Source organism: Sciurus carolinensis, chromosome 3 (genome assembly GCF_902686445.1).
Source record: "Sciurus carolinensis chromosome 3, mSciCar1.2, whole genome shotgun sequence".
Classification (NCBI taxonomy): Eukaryota; Metazoa; Chordata; class Mammalia; order Rodentia; family Sciuridae; genus Sciurus; species Sciurus carolinensis.
Genome location: NC_062215.1, coordinates 115,493,552 through 115,513,762, shown reverse-complemented (window position 1 = coordinate 115,513,762; position 20,211 = coordinate 115,493,552). Strand labels below are relative to the sequence as shown.

Below are 20,211 nucleotides of genomic sequence, written 5' to 3'. Positions count from 1 at the left end.
GCTGTTCCCTGGATAAATTTGTATATCATATACATGATCATCACTTTCCCTCAAATCCTTTTTTATACAGAAACTTGGAAAATGGGATAGTCAAAGAATAAGGAAACTTATTCTCTGCAAAATTTTTCTGTAAAAGTTTTTCAAACATCACCTACATTTCTCCTTTAGGCTCTTAGCGTGTTAAAAACTTATTGTGTCTTTCCAAGAAAGTAGGAAAAACAAACCATTATCCTAAGGAGTTAAAATCCATGCTTTCCTGAAGAATTAATACACAATAGGGGAAAATATTCTCTCTAGTCCCAGTGTACACTTACATGGATTTGTGTTTAGTGTGAATAATTATACATCTTGGATTCCATATTATATGATACTGTTCTTCAATATATAAGGCCTTATCTTTCAAGAAACTGGAGTGCCACTGAATAAAATAATGTGCAAGTATGACGTGTCATTGCTCCTTTAAAAAAGTCAAGCACTTTTAGATTAGGATAATTTGATAGTTTTCATGGCAGCAGGAAAGGAAACTGACTCGAAGTGGCAAAGTATTTAACATTTCTTAATGACTGATTGAATTGAATGAAAAAATTTGGTTATCCTATTTGTGTACAAAACTATGATTTCAACATCAGAAAAAAAAAAAGATGCACATAACAGAGCCTTGGCAACAGTGTGAGAGTTATCGCCATGTTTACATAGTAAGAAATGCCCCTTCATTTTAAAGAGATGGAAGGAACAAGAGTTTGGATGCTCCTCCTCTGTAAGTCTGTAGATTGTGATATGTTCCAATAATAACTCAGGAGAACATTGCCCAGCAGGTCTGGATGGGATAAAAGTTAGAAAAAAACAATTCACAAAGGACAGAGGAGTCAACAGGAGAAAGAAGGTGGACTCCAGACCTATATTCAGAGTCAGCATAACACCTAAACATAAATGTCTATCATTGGCTCTTTTTTGGTTTTTGTTTTGGTGTACAAAATATACTTCTTTCCTTTTTATCAATGTAGGAATTTTAGGAATAAATATAAACAGAATCTCCAAGGCAATTATATTCTAAATGCAAAATACTTTTGGTTAATTGCTAAATAAAGTGATGCCCTTTTCCCTAAAATGAAGCAGATAAAAATTATACTCATGCTGCTAGCAGCCAAAACATAAACATAACATTCCAATTCATATACATTATTATCACATTAGAACATCCTTTCAGAAGTTTGCACATGAATAACAAATTGCTTTAATTTGCAGATTACCCTTCAGAAAAACAGTAGGACACTAAACACAAAACTACCAAAAATGTGCAGTCACTGGGGCAATGTTTAAAAAGGAAAACAATTTAAAAAAAATTTTAAAAAGTAGGGTAGAGAAAGGTTTTCTGCAAAAGTTTTTCAAACACCACCTACATTTCTCCTTTAGGTTCTTAGCATGTTCAAAATTCTGTAACCATACACAGAAGTTAATAATTCATAAAGGCATGCACTTTAAATTTCATGGAAAATAATTTCTATTAGTATCATATAAGAAAATTAAGCAGCTAATTTTTTTTCAGTTAGGGTCGTCAGACTTGCCTGACCATGCTTTATATGACTCAGCATAAGAGCAGCTGTGCATGTTTTTATTTTACTGCCAATGGATGGGCAAAGAAAGTAGCTGAGTAACATGCAGGCCAGTCAAAAGTCATTTAGAAATTGATTATATTTATATACATATATATACAACTTGCTTGGGTAACCTGGGTAAAAGTGGTGGCACGAGCCTCTGGCTGGTAATAAAACACCAGAGCTGCGTTCCTGATGGCTCCAGCTTGATTTTACCCCTGTGAGAAGTAAGAATGGTAAGCAGTGAAGGTCACCAGACACAGTACCATATTATACTTTGAAAAATCATCAAACACGGCTTCAACATTATTAAAAAACTCTAAAAGGAAAATCATTCATTCGAAATCACAAAAGGAATTACACTAAATATGGTTAAAAAACATAGTAAGAGTTAAAACATTCTCGATTATGACATGAATTTTACATAGTATACTCTAGAGAATCTTTAGAGAACTAACAAAGAACTCTACCAATTCAGCAAAGGCATGGAAGAGGACTTAGTTCAAACACCCCCAACCTCTGAGCCCACTCAGTCTACCCTAGAAAGAGAAATGTATTCAGATATTCCAAAAGCAAAAAGTGCTTCATATTTCCCTTTAATTTAAAAAATAATTTAGAAAGGAATAGTAAGAAGCTTCATGCCATTTTTTTTTTTTACTATTCTTTGTAAACAGCACAATTCCAACTCACCAATTAAAAAAAAAAAATGAACAAACAAAAATGCCTAGAAGACACTATGAAGGTATTTCAAGATGAGTGTTTAAAATTCTTTGAAAATCATTTCAATTCTCTCTTGCTTTCTAGTATAGCTACCAGGTAAAATTCTGAAAGATCAAAACCTCTGTGTATTCTCTTTATAGACTGTGATCCCAATCCTTTATTCATTTATGAATTTATATCTAGAAAATTTTATTAAAGTAACTATTGACAATTTCTTCAGAGAATAATCTTCAACACTATGATGACAATGGGAAGATATTGAAAAGACTTCACAACTCAATCAAATAATTTCTTTTACTTCCAATAGGTACATCAGTTCTCTCCAAAACTCAGAGTCTACAGTATTATTTTGGAGTACTTAACTCAAACAGAGTTAAAGCTACTCAAACAGAAAACAAAACAAAACAGCTTAATGGTCAATAGGGAAACTGGAAAAAGAATGGATTTCCCTAATATAACTCCCACCTTACTGGACATTCCTGTGTCAAACTTAATGGTTTGAGGTGAGACCAAACACATGTTATTTCAAAGAGTATAAAACTTAAAAATTCTGAAAAATTAGGGTACTGGATGTCAAGTTAACTATTCTCCCAAAGGCACTAAAACTTAGCTAGAAGATTAAACCAGCTGATGGCCTCAACATTTGACTCCGTATAATTTACTCTTACTTTATATGACACCCTAAACCAACACACGTATGAAAATAAAAATTGAATTTCTCTACTACAAGGGAATATCCACTACTAGACACAATGGCAAAATGATAGAGAGCTATGTTAAAATTTAAATGCCCCAATTCTCTTTCTTAAGTGCTGACTTCCACTTCTTTGAAGCACACAATATGAGAAATTAGGCACCTCACTTCCAATATAACTCAACTACTTATGTTCATCCAAATTTTATTAAAAAGATTTAAAATATTATTAACTCTTTTAATGATAGTCTAATTAGTAAAAAAATTGATTTAATCTAATTACAGCAATGCTTTGCTCTGGGTTCTAAGGTTTTGCCCCTTCCCTCTTAAATCTCATCAGTTATTTTGTGAAACTGGTAACTATGGCTCTGTTTTTTATACCTTAGTTTTAAGTACTTATATTTAAACATTGCCAGAATTTCGTGTTGAACATCTACTTCCATCTAAGCATTGAATTAGCAATACTATCGACTTTATAAACAAGAATGGAAAATAGCATATATTTAGCAATTTTATCAAATAAATAGAGTGCAGACTAAAATAATCTAAAATTCTCTTCTTTAAAATATAGTGTTCTTCATACTATTAACTGATCCATAATTATCATGACTGTGCTGAACTACTTAAATTTTATGTTTCAGTGCCTCAGACTCCCCCATATCATATTTCTTAGAATGGGAATAATAATAGAGATCTTTAGATTCCCTGGCAAAGAATTCAAATAAGGAAGAAGCAAATCTCTGGTTTTGATGTCTTTTTTTTTGGTCTATGTAAACTTTAATTACTGGGAATCTTCATGTTTGCATAATTAAACAATTAAATATTAAGATTTTAAATTCTTTCTTCTTTTTAGCTCCAACTCAGCACTTACCAACCTGTAGGTTAATAACAAAACAAACCAAAACATACTCTGGTACTAATACTCTTGTAAATCAAGGAATGTTTTAAACTACCAAGACCCTTACTGAGATAGTAAATTCAGCATTTTATATTTTATAATGCATCAAGATTTGTTTGTTTAAATAGCATGACTGAGTTCAGTAGGGTTAAAAACATGTTTACCATGATTCCTCATCACAAACTTCTTTTCCTTAAAAAAAAAAAAAAAATCATTTGCTTCAGGAAACAGAAAACTATGAGTAAATATCAAGCCAAGACCCCAGGCAGTTTTGCAGGAAAGGCATATTTCATCAGAGGCAAGAATATAAGAAGATGAGAACTAGGACTACTGTCTCATCAAGCATTTTTCTAGGATATACAAAAACTACTAATGTGGATTAATTATAAGGAAGAACATACATAAACTGAAACATTTTTATGAATCTAAAATTGTGTTAAAATAGAAAATCAATCTTAATCCACATATTATCAAGAATTCAAAAAATTGAGTATTTGAAAAATGGAGGCAATCTATCATTTCTCTAGCTATATTTTAATCTATCATTAATTTATAAATTGTCATTTTGCCATGGGAAATGTATCAATACATAGTTCCTATTTTCTTGTTAGAAGGAAACATACAATTAAAAAATGTCTAATAGTTTTAATGCAACAGAAATGCATAGTACCAAAATATCCCCATATTTAAAAAGTCCTACCTCTTTGCTTTCCTCCATATCTGACTCACTGCTGAACTCCTCAGTATTTAAATTTTCAAAGTCAGATTCTCCAACGGCAATGGGCACGGTCACAGTTAGGCTGGGGTTGTTTATAAATGACATGTAGTCACTCTCATCAACGACATACTTTTCTACACTGCTCCCTATGCCACTAGTGGTTCCATTTCCATCTTTGAGATAATTGAGGTCTTTGCCTATTTCTATAGTGGTATGGTTGGAAATACAGCTGTCTTTTTTGTTATTTAGATCTTCAAGAGGTTTAATTTCATCTAAAGCTTTCTGCTTCCTAACAAAGGCTTTCTGAATGAATTCACGTATTTTTCGTTTAACAAAATCAATTCCTTTCTGCATTCTTCCCACAGCAATCTGGAGATTGTTCATTTCATTATCATCATCAGTGGCTGCAAGATTGTCAGAACTGAAGGAGCTCAGGAGCAAGGCCAGGAAGAGATTCAGAACCTGAAATAGCAGGAAAAGAGGTGAATCACAACATTCTGCTGCTTCAACTTTTTAAGTTTTTCAGAATTGTTCTTCTATCTTATTTTGTGGTAGGCATTTATTCTAGTTCATGATGAATTATGAAAAATAGTAATTGTATTAAAAACCTGACCAATGTCAAATAATAACATTAGAACTATTTCCTTTTGAGTCGTTGAAAATCACAGAAGCCATTATTGCATGAAAATTCTATATTAAATTCAGTTCCCAAGGAGAAATCTAGGCAACTACACAGTGTCAAGGTTTATTTGGGATGGTAGTTATCTTGACAATGTCCACTGTATTTCCTAGAACATTGATAATTTAATATAAATTTATCCCTAAAACCAAAAGTTGTTCCAATGTACTTAAATATTATTTGATTTTCGTGGTTTTGTACCATTTTTTCACCTAGATAAGCTGCTAAATTAGAGGAAAAAAGTGTATTTATGTCTAGATCAAAAATCTTAATTTTTGATTTAGGAAATCATGGCCAATATATTTATACCACAGTTAGAAATAGTGTAAGGAAATGGGATGTAGCTCAGCTGGTAGAGTGCTTGCCAGACATTTGCAAGGTCCTAGATCCAATGTCCACGAGTCCCTGACTAAGCATATAGGAAAAAAATGGAAGATAGAGCAGTAAAGGGGCCAAATGCAAGAAGTCAGCAGTACAAAAGAAAATCCTGAGAAAGATTTTAGTAAAACTCCAGTGAAAATGTAGATAAAAGTGCATAAGATCCCATAAGGACTAAGTGCAATTTTGAGAGCCTATACTGAGCCATCTGTCAACTGCTATTCAGTGACTTCTGATAATTATACTAAGACCTGCTACTTTACTTCTGGAATTTGCCAATACAGTAATATTTTTCAGTGACCTGTCTTTCGATTTGTTACTTGAACAAAAAAAGATAAAAGTAGAAAAATAAAACCAAATTCTAAATTTTTATTTTTATTCATTAGAACACCGAAGTGTGGTACCATAAATGTGTCTAGATTTGATTTTCTAAGGTTTATTAATGTATTGTCCTTATCTATTAGGTAAAATTTTCTGATGCATATCAATCAATCATTCCACATGGATGTCCAACATTGGATTCTTTTTTTTGTTTTGTTTTGTTTTATTTTATTTTGATTAACATGTAATTGTTATACATATTTATGGTAGGGGACAGACAGATGTGAATGGTGAGAACACAAGGTTAAGGGAATAATTCTGTAAAATAGGCCCACTGTGCTGACCCCCACATGTTTTCTTTTCCAAGAAGCAATTTACCTGCAGACCTGCATGACTGAAGTGGACAGGATATGTCACATTCCTCAGCAAATTACTTGTTATCTGCAGGAGAAATGCAGGCCCAAAATAATGTTGAAAAGAGGAACCCAAGTTACCCTGAAGGGGGAGACTTTTCTGACCCTTTTCACAGGCCAGATCCTAAAACTCAGGGAGATAAGGATAATTTTTCCTAACCATTAAATCTGTAAGAATTTATGGTTCAGAATCCAATTAGAATGGGTTAGCAAGGGCCACAATGACCTAGAGTTGTAATGGCAGTGGGGACTTGGAAGTCTTATGTTATCCTGCTGTCAGTCAAAATGCAAGAAACAAACCTGGGCAGGACTCTCTAGAAACTGGAGTACAGGAGAAGCATATTGCTCCTCTCCTCTCTGAGAGGACATCTTCTCTCCCTTGAGAGTGCCCCCTTTCCCTATTCCTTCAATAAACTCATGCTTGCTACTCTGAGCAACATTTCTGAAATCTTTTTGACTTGACTGCAAGAATTAGGGTTTGAAGAGAGGGTTTTCGCATTGCTACACTTTCCTAGAACGCCCCAGCCCTGTAAACTATTTAGGGTAAAATTGTGATGTCTTGATATATGTATACATGTAACATGTCTTAGAGTCAGGTTCTAGAGAGCATTGATATCAAATAATAATACTGTTTTGAAAAAGCAGCTTTTTATTGAATTCTTAGTAAGTACCAGTTCTTGTGCTAAGCATTTTTATAAGTTCATATATTTCTTACAACAGTTCCATGAGGCAGTACTTATTATTATCACTATTTTATAGATGAGAAAACCGAGGCTTCTATCTACCTTAGGAGGCTTGTCCAAGATCACAGTTAAGCAGAGAAGTTGTGTTTTTGTTTTGATAATCTAATTGTGAAATCTTCATTCTTAATTGCTAGGTTTGCAAAATTAACAGGGAAATAATATTTCATATCTACTCATTGCTATTTGTTTCTCTCTCTCTCCCTCTCTCTCTTTCTCTCTCTCTCCCTCTCTCAGGGGTGCTGGGGATAAAACCCAGACCTCATGCATGCTAAGCAATTGCTCTATCAAGGAGCTGCATCCCCCCATACCTTGATATTTACTTTCTCTGAACTCCTACCACTTATGTCACTATCATAAAGCTTGACATTAATTTTCTAATTGCTTCTATGATCTATTATAAATAGACAATTTAATGTTATTTCATTGTCAGAAAAAAATATTCCTTGAACTCACACTTTTCTTCCTCATATTCAATAGAGTCCCTCCCCACTTTTTAAAGCAGTACATCTGCATTGGTGGTGTCCTAAAATTTTTCTTCAAATACCTTCTTGACACTTTTAGTTCCACAAATTTACTTGATATTACCACAATTTTACTTGATATAACAGTGGAACATGTCTTTTAGGATTAGGATGCTGAGTAGCAATCAAATTTCTATCACTAGAAAGTAACGTAATCAATCTATGCTCAGTTTTTTTTTTTTTTTAACCTGTAAAATAAATAAAGAAATTTTCTTGGGATCCTGTTTATAGGGTTGATGGGAGGATTCAAAGAATCCCTGTGGCTCTCAACACACTTTCTGGCACACAGTGAATGCCTGGGAAGAGTTGGCTATTACTATCATTATTACCATTATTCAACATACCCTCTACCATTATCTACCTTATTTTCCTAAAAATATTTTTGTGAGCCAACCTAATCTCATTGTTTAGACCTTCTTCATTACTGAAAGCTATGTGCTAAACTGCTGGAACAGGATTTTGGTCTGATCAATGGTGACCTAAGGGAACAGAGTTAGAAAAGCTCACTCAATCCCGTTTCACAAAGGGGCATGGAGAGAGTGCTAATCACTGAGTGAAATGAACTCTTTCATATGTCCCCCCAGTTTAGTCTTTGGAAGTAAAATGTTGATACTATTCCCATTTGGGTCTCCAGATTGAAATTTATTGTATATATTAATAGTTTCTTCATCTCTGACACCCACCTTGTGAGAATAGCCCCTGACTTTAATCCTGCTTGCATGCTATTGCTCCATCTTCACTTCAAGGAAATGATATCCACTACTTTTAGAACTAGCAATCTTCAAAAAGTCACATTCTATTTCCATAGCACTTGCCTTTCACCTATCACTGGGTCTCTAGCCATGGTGCCAGGAAACCAAGAATGGCTCATAAAAACCCTGGCCTGGGGAACTGCAGACTATGACCCCACTTATCTCTCGCCTGTAGACTTTGCCTGGCAGTGATTATTCACAGATACCATGGTAGAGCTCTGTTGGGCAGTTGATGTGTTGAAAAGAAGTTACACCAGCTTCTCTTTGAGGGAACTTTCCCTCTTTCCAGTAAATATGGGAAGGAAGAATTGTAGGAGGCAGTGTATTAAGTTCATTCTGTCTGACTTAAGGAAGAGTGATATGAAAAAAAATCCTTAACAGTGGCAAACAGGTTGGACATTACCACTTTAGCTACTCCATAAATATGTCCAGGACATCACAAAAACATTTTAAAACTGATAATCAAAAAGAAAGGAGAGTCTAAAAGACTCTTCTCTTAGAAGTGACTAAAGACTAAAGACTCTTCTCTTAGAGGATAAAAATAATTGATTACTTTTATGTGTTACAGCAATCCAAAATAATATTAAATGCCATCCATAGATATAGAAACTTGATACTTTCTGAAATTAACTTTATACTTGAATTCCTTGTGCAATTACATATTAGAGAGATGTTTTATTTCAATAAACTAATAGATGATATGTGATAGGTTGAGTTTCTTTCTCTTTAAACTCACTCTGCATTCTCCAGCTACATTAATCTTATCAAAATATCGTTGCTCATTTTCAATTCCTGATAAAAAGCCATCTGTAGTTTTGAATTGCCTGAAGGAAAATCCACTTTATTATGCACACTCAGCCATTTTATAAATTAGACTCTACACAATCTGGCCTGAGCTTACTTTTTACTATTCCTACTCTGAATTCCCTGTTGCAGTCCAATCACTGTTGTCATAAAGGACCATTTACTGCCTTTCCTTCTCTTCTCCAATGCATGCCAGATACACATAAGAAGCAAAATCAAGTCTACAACACAGCTTATGACCTTGATGTTTTTCTGTTCTATTTAACCCTTTGACCATTTATTTCTGCTCTATATGACCTTGTACTTTCCTAAAAGCAAACAGTTTGGTTGTTTTGGGGATTGTGGTAGCTTTAAAAAGTATCTGCAAATTACTTGATATGCTTCCCTTCAAAAAATAGAGACTAATTTCTTCTGAAGTTTGAGCTTTTAGTGATTGTCTTCTAACTAACAGAAAACTGCAGAGGTTATGGAGAATGACTTTCAAGTTTAGGACATAAAGAAGACTTCCACCTTGCCTTATCTCTTGTACCTGCTCTGGGAGAAACCAGTGGTGATGTCATGAGGATACTCAACATTCTTATCAAGAGGCCCATGTAGATAGTAACTGAGATCTTCAACCAACAGCCAACAATGAACTGAGACTACCTGCCCCTACCCATGAACTGAGCCTTCTTAGATGTTGACCCACTAGTCTCAGTTAAGATGACCATAGCCTCAACCAACACCTTCACAGCAACCTCGTAACTGACCCTGAGCCAGAACCACACAGATAAATTGCTCCCAAATTCCTGACCCACAGAAACCATATTTGATGTTTTAAGCCATCATTCATATTTCAGAATTATACCCTGTGTATGTTTCATGGTACTTCAAACACAGATCAGGGCCAGGGTTAGCTCAGTGTTGAGCACTCACCTGATATATATGAGGCCCTGGGTTTGATCCTCATAACAAAATAAAACAAAACAAAAAACAGGATTTTTAAAGATAATGCTAAGGATTCTAAAATCTGGTAATGAATAGAAATTAAAGGACAATCTTTTGAATTTTTTCCCTATTTCTTCATTTATTTTCCTTTGGGGAATTGAGAGTTGTTTTTTTACATGAATGGAAATTAAGTCTACAGGTTAGAATACTGGTCATGTAGTTCTTTTCCTATTTCATTGGTTTGACTCCTACTTAAGCAAAGCAGCATAATTAGCTTACTTAAAGCCTAAGAACAAGTTCAGTGCCATAGTGTACTATTCTGTCCCCAACTAATGGGTATACTGTTTCTTCCCTGGTTCGGAATGATCACCTTTCTTCCCACCAAGTCAAATCTTACATTGCAATTAAAGATATTTCAGGTCCAAACTCTTTGACGAACTTCCATGCTAATATGAAGCAAGCTTCCATTTTGTGAACTTAGTAGACAGCACATCATTTCAAACATGTGATAGATAAATTCTATTTTTATTTCTGTTAGAGTAAATGTCATAACACTGTGTCATATTGGTTTTCCTTTTATCTTTCTCACACTTCCAAGATGGTACAGTGGTTCTGGGTCATGGTTAATTTTATACAAAGTGACAATTTATGTTTCTTGATTCAATGTTAGTGATTCAAACTATAATTTTTAGGTTACAAATAACCTGTATACTTTTAATGAACTGAGATGATTAGTAATTTTTAAACTTTAATTTGTAGGAAACTTGGATTTGAAACATTTAAAGGATACTACTGTTATTACTTAGAAATAAAATGTGTGACATGAACTTGAATTTGAAACATATTCAAAGGCTACTAATGTTATTACTTAGAAATAAAAGGAGTTCATAGTGATACACTTCCATATTTTAGTACAAGAACTAAAAAATAAAAGCCTGAGACATTCCCCTCTATGGAATAATAGTAAGAGGAACAGTGAAAACGAATAATGCTGGTTCAAGAGGCATTTGGAGGGTCTGTGTGATTCATAGTCATCTAAATCATGCCTGGTTCTTGCAATCATGAATAATAGAGACTAGGAAATGACTTTGATATAAAAACAATCCACAAAAATAATGCAAAATATTCACCAGTTCAGCATACTATTTTATGATTACATAATCTTGTACTGAAAACCAGGAAAATGTTTTTAGTACGTACCACAAGGTTTCCAATTACCATGACCATCATGAAGACAGTAAGGCACATGGTTTGGCCAGCGACCTCCATACAGTCCCACATGGTCTCTATCCACTCTCCACACAGCACTCGGAACACAATCAGGAAGGAGTGGAAGAAGTCATGCATATGCCAGCGTGGGAGTTCACAATCATTGGAAATCTTGCAGACACATTCCTTGTAGCTCTTTCCAAAGAGCTGCATGCCAACCACAGCAAAAATAAAGACAATGATGGCCAACACCAAGGTGAGGTTTCCCAGCGCCCCCACGGAATTGCCAATGATCTTTATTAGCATATTCAGAGTTGGCCAAGACTTTGCCAACTTGAAAACTCTGAGCTGGAAAAAAAAGCAAAAAGGCTGTTAATGACCTGCATTAATATATTTACTTCTTTCTCTTTTTTTACAGCAAGAAAACACAGATTGTAATTTTTTTGTTTTTTATTTATACTACAATTTACAGGAAATGCTACATAAGCCACAAAATTTGTCTTTTATCTTTTTTGAAAAAAATGTTTTTATTAGTGCATTTTAGTTATACATAATAGTTGGGTTCGTTTTGATATAATTATTCAAGCATGGAATTTAATTTGCTCCATTTCAGTCCCTAGTGCCTCCTTTTTCTCTCCCCTCCTGCATCTCCCTCTTTCCTTTCCTCCATTCTACTGGTCTTCCTTTTATTTATTTATTCATTCATTTTTAATTGGTGCTTTATAGATATACATAAAGAGCGAATGCACGGTGTTATATTTATATGGTACATTGTGTAACTTTGAATGACCTACATTTCTGCAGCATCTGTAATTTTGTTTCCAGCTACAATCTACAGTGTGACTATCTCAATTGCAGAGTGATTGATTATTTAAGTGTTAAACTATTATCTAGCAAATGTAGCAGGTATTTGATACCATGGGGATATTTTTCATTCTGAAAAAGACATGTTATAAATAAAATAATTATGTTGCATGATCTTCAAATTGGCATTTAAATAATAGGAATCCTACATAAGCATATGAAATGTATCTTTTTTTAAAGGAACTAAGATATTAAAGATTAATGGTAGCTAAATAGCAGAGATTCATTTTCAGGAAAACAGAAGCTCCCATTGTTTAAAAGCTCAAAGTGAATATAATTTTCAGTACACTTAAAATATTATACTGAAGTGCACAACTGCAAATAATATTAACAAATTACACATGGTGTGAGAGAAAAATCAACTCATTTTTTGAGTACTAACATTATTTTAATCTAACTATACCTTTAGTTTGCTGTAATATTAGGCAATATTTTTAAGATGTGTTATATTTGAAGGAGAAATACTTGGACTTAGGGAAAAAGTTGCATTTTTCAATCTGCTGTTTTCAGTGACTTAATTAATCAACTCATTATAATGTGTCTCTCTCTGCCACTGTGCTTGACACTTTGGTTGGTATTATCTCATAGAGACCTCTTAAGTACCATTTACAGTTAAACAACAGCAGTATTTTATTTCTGATGCTTCAGTAAATGTCAGGCTGAGAACAGTGCATTATTTAATGGCATCTAAGTGACCCAGAGGAGTGAATATAAGCACCAAAGTGTTTAATTTATTCCCAAAGAATAATTTATGCAAAAGAGCCTGACACACTAAGTAAGATGCTAATGACATATGCTCCCTGATTCCCTAAACTGCATCACATTATCATGAAGGTTTACTAAACATCTTTTTAAAGTAGTTGCCCATATTATTTGTCATCTAATAATTTTTAACTTTTGTTCTATTTCTTGCATCTTTCTAGTTTCAAATTAGGTCAGTATTCTCGAGACCTAAAAAAGGAAACCATAATTCTCTGGATCTCAATTCAAAATTAAAATCTGAAAGTAGCAAAGGAAAATTTGTGTGTGTGTGTGTGTGTGTGTGTGTGTGTGTGTGTGTGATGCCAGGATGCCAGGGACCAGGGCTTTGCACATTTTAGACAAGTGCTCTACCACTGGTGGATCCATAGCAATGACCTTGAGTGCAACCCAGGCACAAAGTAAAATTCTAAACAGGTTTCACAACAGTGTCTTGAGACATTAAAATGTCTTGAGCATTAAACAGTGTCTTGAGCATTAAAATAAATCATCTAGAACTTGTCTTTAGTAACTATATGCGACCTCTGTACTTTGAAAATAAATCACAAAAAGTTAAAACCAACTCAAAGCAATAACACAATAAAACATCAAATTTTCAATGGAAATAAGTCTCTTGGTTTTAAAAGATCAAAGCATTTGTGAATAGTAAGGACCAAATGAAAGATACATCTTTAAAATGAGCAAAATTTACATGGGCAACTCTTCTCAAAGAGTGGATTTGATAATTTTCTGATATGACTGAAGGACAAAGGTACGGAGCTCATTCTGTTTTCCTCTTCTTTGTGCACTGTTCCTTGTTCCAGTTCCTGGTTTCTATCTGAACAGAGTGAATAATGAGCTGCTCTGTAATTGCTGAACCCCGCAGAAAGGGGAGCCCATCCTACATCCAAATGAAGCCTTATACCTGTTACACAAACCTCAGATAACTGAGTTGTCTACAGTGGTATTTAATTGTGATTTGGGTTTATCTGCAACTCTCTACTTCTCCCTCTCCATTTGATTTTCCATTTGATTCTAAGAAGAGAACTGTTGACTGTTGACTCAAATAAACAACCTATTTATCAAAACTACAATGAAGAAGAAATTACAATCTGGTGATGAGGCAATTTGATTTGTTCCATAAATGTGTTAAAATATTAGAATTATAAAAATCTTAAAATTATTAGTAAATAAGAATGAAGACTAATTAATTACAGAAATAAAAATTATCAACCCTTCTGAGTTAGTTTACCAGTCGGAATGATCGGAGAACTGACAATCCTTCCACATTTGCCAAACCAAGTTCCATTAAACTAAGGCTCACAATAAAACCATCAAAAATATTCCAGCCTTCTTGAAAGTAATAATATGGATCCATAGCAATGATCTTGAGAAACATTTCAGCTGTGAAGATCCCAGTGAAGACCTGAATGAGAAATGTAGTTGATTATAGGAGTGCATACTCTTGACACACAAATAATTCTTAAGCAATTTTGTTGATTCCCAACACATCAAAATTAAATTCTGAATTTTAAAAATTGCTTTGGGACCAACAAATTGGTACTTTCAAATGCTTTCTGTCCAAATCAATATTTAATTGTTCATTATAGTTATGGATTATCAAGCAATAAAGTGTACATGAATTAAGATAAAATTAATACTCTTATTTGCAAAGGGAAGGTGCTATTGACTTAGTGAGATCAATTGGCTCTGCCTATGATCTTTTGCCTTCCAAATCTGCTTTTTACTAGCAGTGCAGACTTCAGGCACCAAGCAAAATGGATTGTTCCTATCTCCTGGCCCTGCAGATACGACTGGTCCTAAGGGGGCTTCATGTAAACTGTAATAAACATGAGCACTACTAACCCAATAGATGTTAAAGATGTTTTAAAAAGTTCCTTTTGCTGGCAAAAGGGAAGGAGCATTTTCCATTCTCTATTTCCAATCTGTGCCATTATTTCAAATCTTCTTTCTGTTCCATTTGTTTTCATCTATGTCCTTATTCCACACTCTCAGGGTATTTGCTTCTTGGAACTAATGGAAGTTGGAAACCTGAAATTTCCATTTCCCTTTATCTATAAAACTACTTACATCCATATCCATGCTTTCATTTTTCCTTCTTGCTAAAATGAAAGAAGTGCCCCTGTTCTGAGCTAATTTCCTCAATTGTGCTACAAATGCCTCTTCTGACTTTCTCAAGGAATTTCTCAGTTGAGAGATAGTTTCAGCCCATTCCTGCAACTGGCTGCTTCTCAATCCTTCCCCACCTTAAAAATTTCATCACTGTCATAAAATCAAGTCTCCCTGTACTCCATTCCCCTTTCTAGTTGGTGCCAACTATCATCTCCTCATAGCTACAATGTCTCTAAGAGACGGTGTTCTTGTCCAAACTCACTAGTTGGACTCTTCAACTTGCTCTTAATGAACCAAAAAGTTTGGCTCAAAGTGATCCTCCATACTTAATGAACTGTAAACTGGATAGTTTGATTTTTTTTTTTTAATTTAACTTAACCTAAGGATATAACCTTGTAACCAAGTTGAGTCTCAATCAATCATAGCAGCTGAACTTCCAGCTAAGCAGAGGATGAAAGTTGCCAAAACATTATCATGTAAGGCAAATGCCTGCTGTAGACAAACAGGTTGTTTCTGTGTCCTTTTCTCTGGCTATAAATATAAACTAGATGTGACAGGGCAGTGAGTTCCAAACGTGGCCCATCTTGAATGCTTCTCATTTGTGGAACCTCTTTATTTGTGCTTGGCTACACTATGTTAAATTGAAGTGGTCTTTTTTTTTTTTTTTTCTTTTAAATACTCCGCAATCCACCAATGAACATAAATTGCTTCAACTAACTTCACCAACATAAAATTCATTGTCACACAATCTAATGGAAAGTTTTAATAGCTAAACTTGTTCTTTTAGAAGCTTTTGACATTGTTTTCTGTTTCTTGTTCCTTGAAATATTTTTCTGTCCTCGGTTTCTTTAATCCATTCCTTCCTGGATTTTTCTCAGTTGTGTTTTTTTCCCTTAACAAATGACTTGATATTGAAATTCTTCAAATATCTCAATTTTACTCTAATCTCTAATTGTACCTTTTATAATAAATTGCATTTTTATTGTAAGTTTACATTCTGAGGTCTATTTTTCTGTTCAAGCATACCTCCAAAGCTCTAGGTGACACAATCCTCTGTTCATTCAGTACTTCCCTTTGGGTGGCTATCTCACAGAAAACTCAAATTCAACAAGTTCGAAATCCACTATTGCTTTGTATGCACAACCCTGCTTGTCTTCTGACATATTCTAAATTAGTAAATGAAATATCTTTCTACCTAGATGGCAAACTCAGAAACCCAAGAGTTTTAGTGATTTTTTTCAAATATTCCTTGAAAACTTCAAATTGAAATGCATGCATGCATGTGTTATAGGGGTACATGAATACATAACCATGCATACATTAATAATTTACTCTTGTTTGCTGTTGAATAGAACCCCATTGTTTGGATATTTTATATTTGAATATATATTTAGATTTGCCTATCCCAACATCTCAAAAATGTTCTCCTGTGTTTTATTTTAGAAATTCTATTGTTTTAAATTTTATGCTTAGGCTACCATCCATAGCAATTTTTTCATGTCATGTGAGATTGGAGGTGAGATTCATTTTTTAGTTATAGGTTTATCTAAGTGTTTCAGAATTTTTTTTCTAGAACTTCTTTTTTTTTTTTCTATTTAATTTCTTTGGTGTTTTTGTCAAAACTCACTGAGATATTGTTTGGATTTGTTTATGAATATATGTTCCATTGATGTCTTAGCACAAGCCAATACCAAAATATTATAGATTAACGTAGCTCCATAAGGCTTGGAGTCAGGCTTGTTAATTTTGTTATTCTTTTTCAGCATTGTTTTGGCAATTTAAAGTGCTATGCATTTCCAAATAAAATTTAAATTCAGTGCATCAACTTTTACAAAGAAAAACTGCTGAGATTCCAATTATGATTGGGTTGAATTAATAGACAAATTTGGGGAGAACTGATTTCAATTTTTTTTTTTTTTTTTTGGTACCAGAATTGAACCCAAGGGTACTTAACCACTGAGCCACATCCCAAAACTTTTTTTAATATTTTATTTAGAGACAGGGTCTCACTGAGTTGCTTAGGCCTAGCTAAATTGCTGAGACTGGCTTTGAACTCATGATCCTCCAGCCTCAGTCTCCTGAGCTGCTGGGATTACAGGAGTGTATCATCACACCTGGTAAGAACTAATTTCTTAATAATGTGATACTAACAATATCGAATTCAATAACACTTACTTTTCAATTCCATGAACATAGCATATATGTTTCTGCTTATTTAAATCTTTTAAAATTACTTTCAGTTATTTTTCATAGTTTTCAGTGCAGATGTCTTGAAGTGATTTGTAAAACTATTACTAAGTAGCTTGCAGGGTTTTTTGACACTTTAAATAAATATGTAAATTTGCTGTTGAGACCTCATAATTGTTTTGCAGATTGATTGGACTTTTCTACATATATCATCATGTTGACAAAATAAAAATATCTAATCACATTTCAACTTTTATCTATTTTATTTGTGTTTTCTCCTCTATTACATTCTAGTATGCTCCGCAGGACTTCTGGTGCAATATTGATAGAACAGCAAAAATTGATGACCTGCCTCAAAAACTGACACCTTTTAGGGTCAAATACTCAAATTTTCTTAGGATTTGAATTCAATATTTTAATACTAAGCAAAACGTTAGCTGTAGGTTTTCTTATATGTCTTTCATCAATTTAAGAAAGGTGGTTTCTACTCCTAAATTGCTGAAGGTTTTTATAACAAATGTCTAATTTTTTCAAAGGCCCTTTCTGCATCTATTGAGATAATGCTATGCTTTTCTTTCCCTTATTCATTTCCTCCCTCTTTCCTTCCCTCTGTCTCTTTCAGAGTTACATTCCCAGTCCTTCCTCCTGTCTCAGCTTTCCAAGTAACTGGGATTATAGGTTTGTGCCAACTTGTCTGGCTTTGTTCTCTTAATATAGTCAATTAATTAATCATTTTTCAAGTGTTCAATGAATATTGGTTTTCTGAGATAAACCTTACTTTTTCATAATTAATAAACTTTCTATTTATTGTTATATTGTATTAATATTCTGCTGATGATTTTTCTCCATGTTCATAAGGGACCCTCTCCTATAATTTTCTCTATAACATTAATGTTGTGCCATTTTATATGAAATTTTCTCATCTTTTCATATGTCTTAAACTTGCATATGTTATAAAATTTTGCTTTAAATAATGTCTTATGAATAAATTTATAAAAAGATACAATCTTTTATATTCCCCAATATTTATTCATTTTTAATGACCATCATTCCCATTTCCAAGTTTCTATCTGAATATTTTTCCCATTCAGCTTGAAGAATTTCCCTTAGCATTTTTTAAAATTTCTTTTTATTGTAAACAAATGGGATACATCTTGTTTCTCTGTTTGTACATGAAGTAGAGGCATACCATTTGTGTAATCATACATTTACCTAGGGTAATAGTTTTTGATTTCCCTTCGCATTTTTTGTAGCATAGTTCTGGTGTGGCAACAACTTCTATGGGTATTTGTTTATCTTAAAATTATTTATTTCATATTAATTTTTGATGGTACTTTCACAGTTCATAGAATTATACATCAGTACCTTTGCCCTCCTCTTCTTCCTCCTTTTCTTCTTCCTTCCTCCTTCCATCAGACTACTTTCCTCTGGTCTGAATTATTTCTGATGAGATGTTAGTCTCATGCATATACGTATTTTAATTCTGGATGCTTCTGAAGTCTTTCCCCACCCCGCCCCATTGACATAAGAAAATGTGCTTCGAATACAGTTTACTCTGTATTTATCTTTTCTGATGTTCCTCTGTTAATCTTTAGGCCTGTAAGGTAATTTTTTCACCAACTTTGGAAACATTTTAGTCATTATATCTTTAAAAATTTGTTTTTCACCACTCCTTTTTACCATTTTGGTTTTCCCATTATGAAAATATTGCTCATTTAAATATTACAAATATTAACAAATTAGTAATTTCTGTTGATTTGCTTCAAATTCAACAACAAATTCAATTTTTTCTTCTTGAACTCAGGGATGCCTTACAACTGTGCTACATCCCCAGCTACATTCCTATCCGTTTTTCTATTTTTTATTTTGAGGCAAGTCTCACTAAGATGCTGAGGCTGGCCTCGAATTTGGGACCTCCTGCATCAACCTCTTCAGTCACTGGGATTACACACAGACATTACCATGCTAGCAACGGCAATTTCTTCTGACATCTGTATTTTTATTTTTAATCCATCCCATGATTTATTTTGGGGGGAAGGTAACAGGGATTGAACTCAAGATCACTGGACCACTGAGTCACATCCCCAGCCCTATTTTGTATTTTATTTAGAGATTAAAATTTGAACTTTTCAATTAAAAAATGTCTAGTGTATTCTTTTCAGTTTTCATTTTTCTATTTATATCCTCCATTTGTTTCTTCTTTTTGACCATTTTTCCTTTTAAATTGTTCAACATATTTCTAATACCTCCTCCAAAATCCTTTTGCTTTTTTCTAATACGTCATCCCCACACCTGTTTCTACTGACTATTTTTTCCCAACTATGAGTCACATTTTCTTATTTATTAACATGCTATTTAATTTTTATGTGACATGAATGAGTTCAGTACAAGGAATTCTTCAATATAGAGAATTTATCCTAGAGAAATTGATATGACATTATGACAGGTGATATGTACAAGAATGTTTACTATCAGAAGCATAAATTCTGGAATGAACTTGAACATCCATTAATTAGTGATTGGATGAATAAATGGTGGAATATTAGGTAATTCATAATTCAGTGACTTGTAACATGTTCACAGAATTGTACAGTCATGAAAATTATTGAATTTAGGACTGATTTTTGTCACCTCAAAAAGAAACCACATACGCATTTAGCAGTTTTCCCCATTTACCCTAATCCAACCACCTGGTAACCACTAATCTACTTTGTCTCTATGAATTTTCTTACTTTGGACATTGTATATAAACAAAGTAGCAAATATGTGACATTCTGCAACTGACTTTGTTCACTTATTATAATGTATTCAAGATTCATCCATGTTGTAGTATGTAGCAATACTTCATTCATTTTTATGGCTAAAAGATTTTCCATCACAGAAATATACCACATTTTTTTTTATCCATTTCTCAGTT

General features: G+C 33.5%; 1 protein-coding gene across 3 annotated transcripts in view; it reads right to left on the bottom strand.

Annotated features, from left to right (window-relative positions):
* Positions 1–20,211, bottom strand: part of LOC124979573 (sodium channel protein type 2 subunit alpha) — a 139,348-nt gene that overhangs the window by 32,169 nt on the left and 86,968 nt on the right. For all 3 annotated transcript variants that reach the window (XM_047543928.1, XM_047543927.1, XM_047543929.1), the window contains 3 exons: positions 14,227–14,400; positions 11,364–11,720; positions 4,608–5,087 (listed from right to left, as the gene is read on the bottom strand). In XM_047543928.1, coding sequence (XP_047399884.1) covers positions 4,608–5,087; positions 11,364–11,720; positions 14,227–14,400 — 1,011 coding nt within the window. The remainder of the gene's footprint in view (positions 1–4,607; positions 5,088–11,363; positions 11,721–14,226; positions 14,401–20,211) is intronic.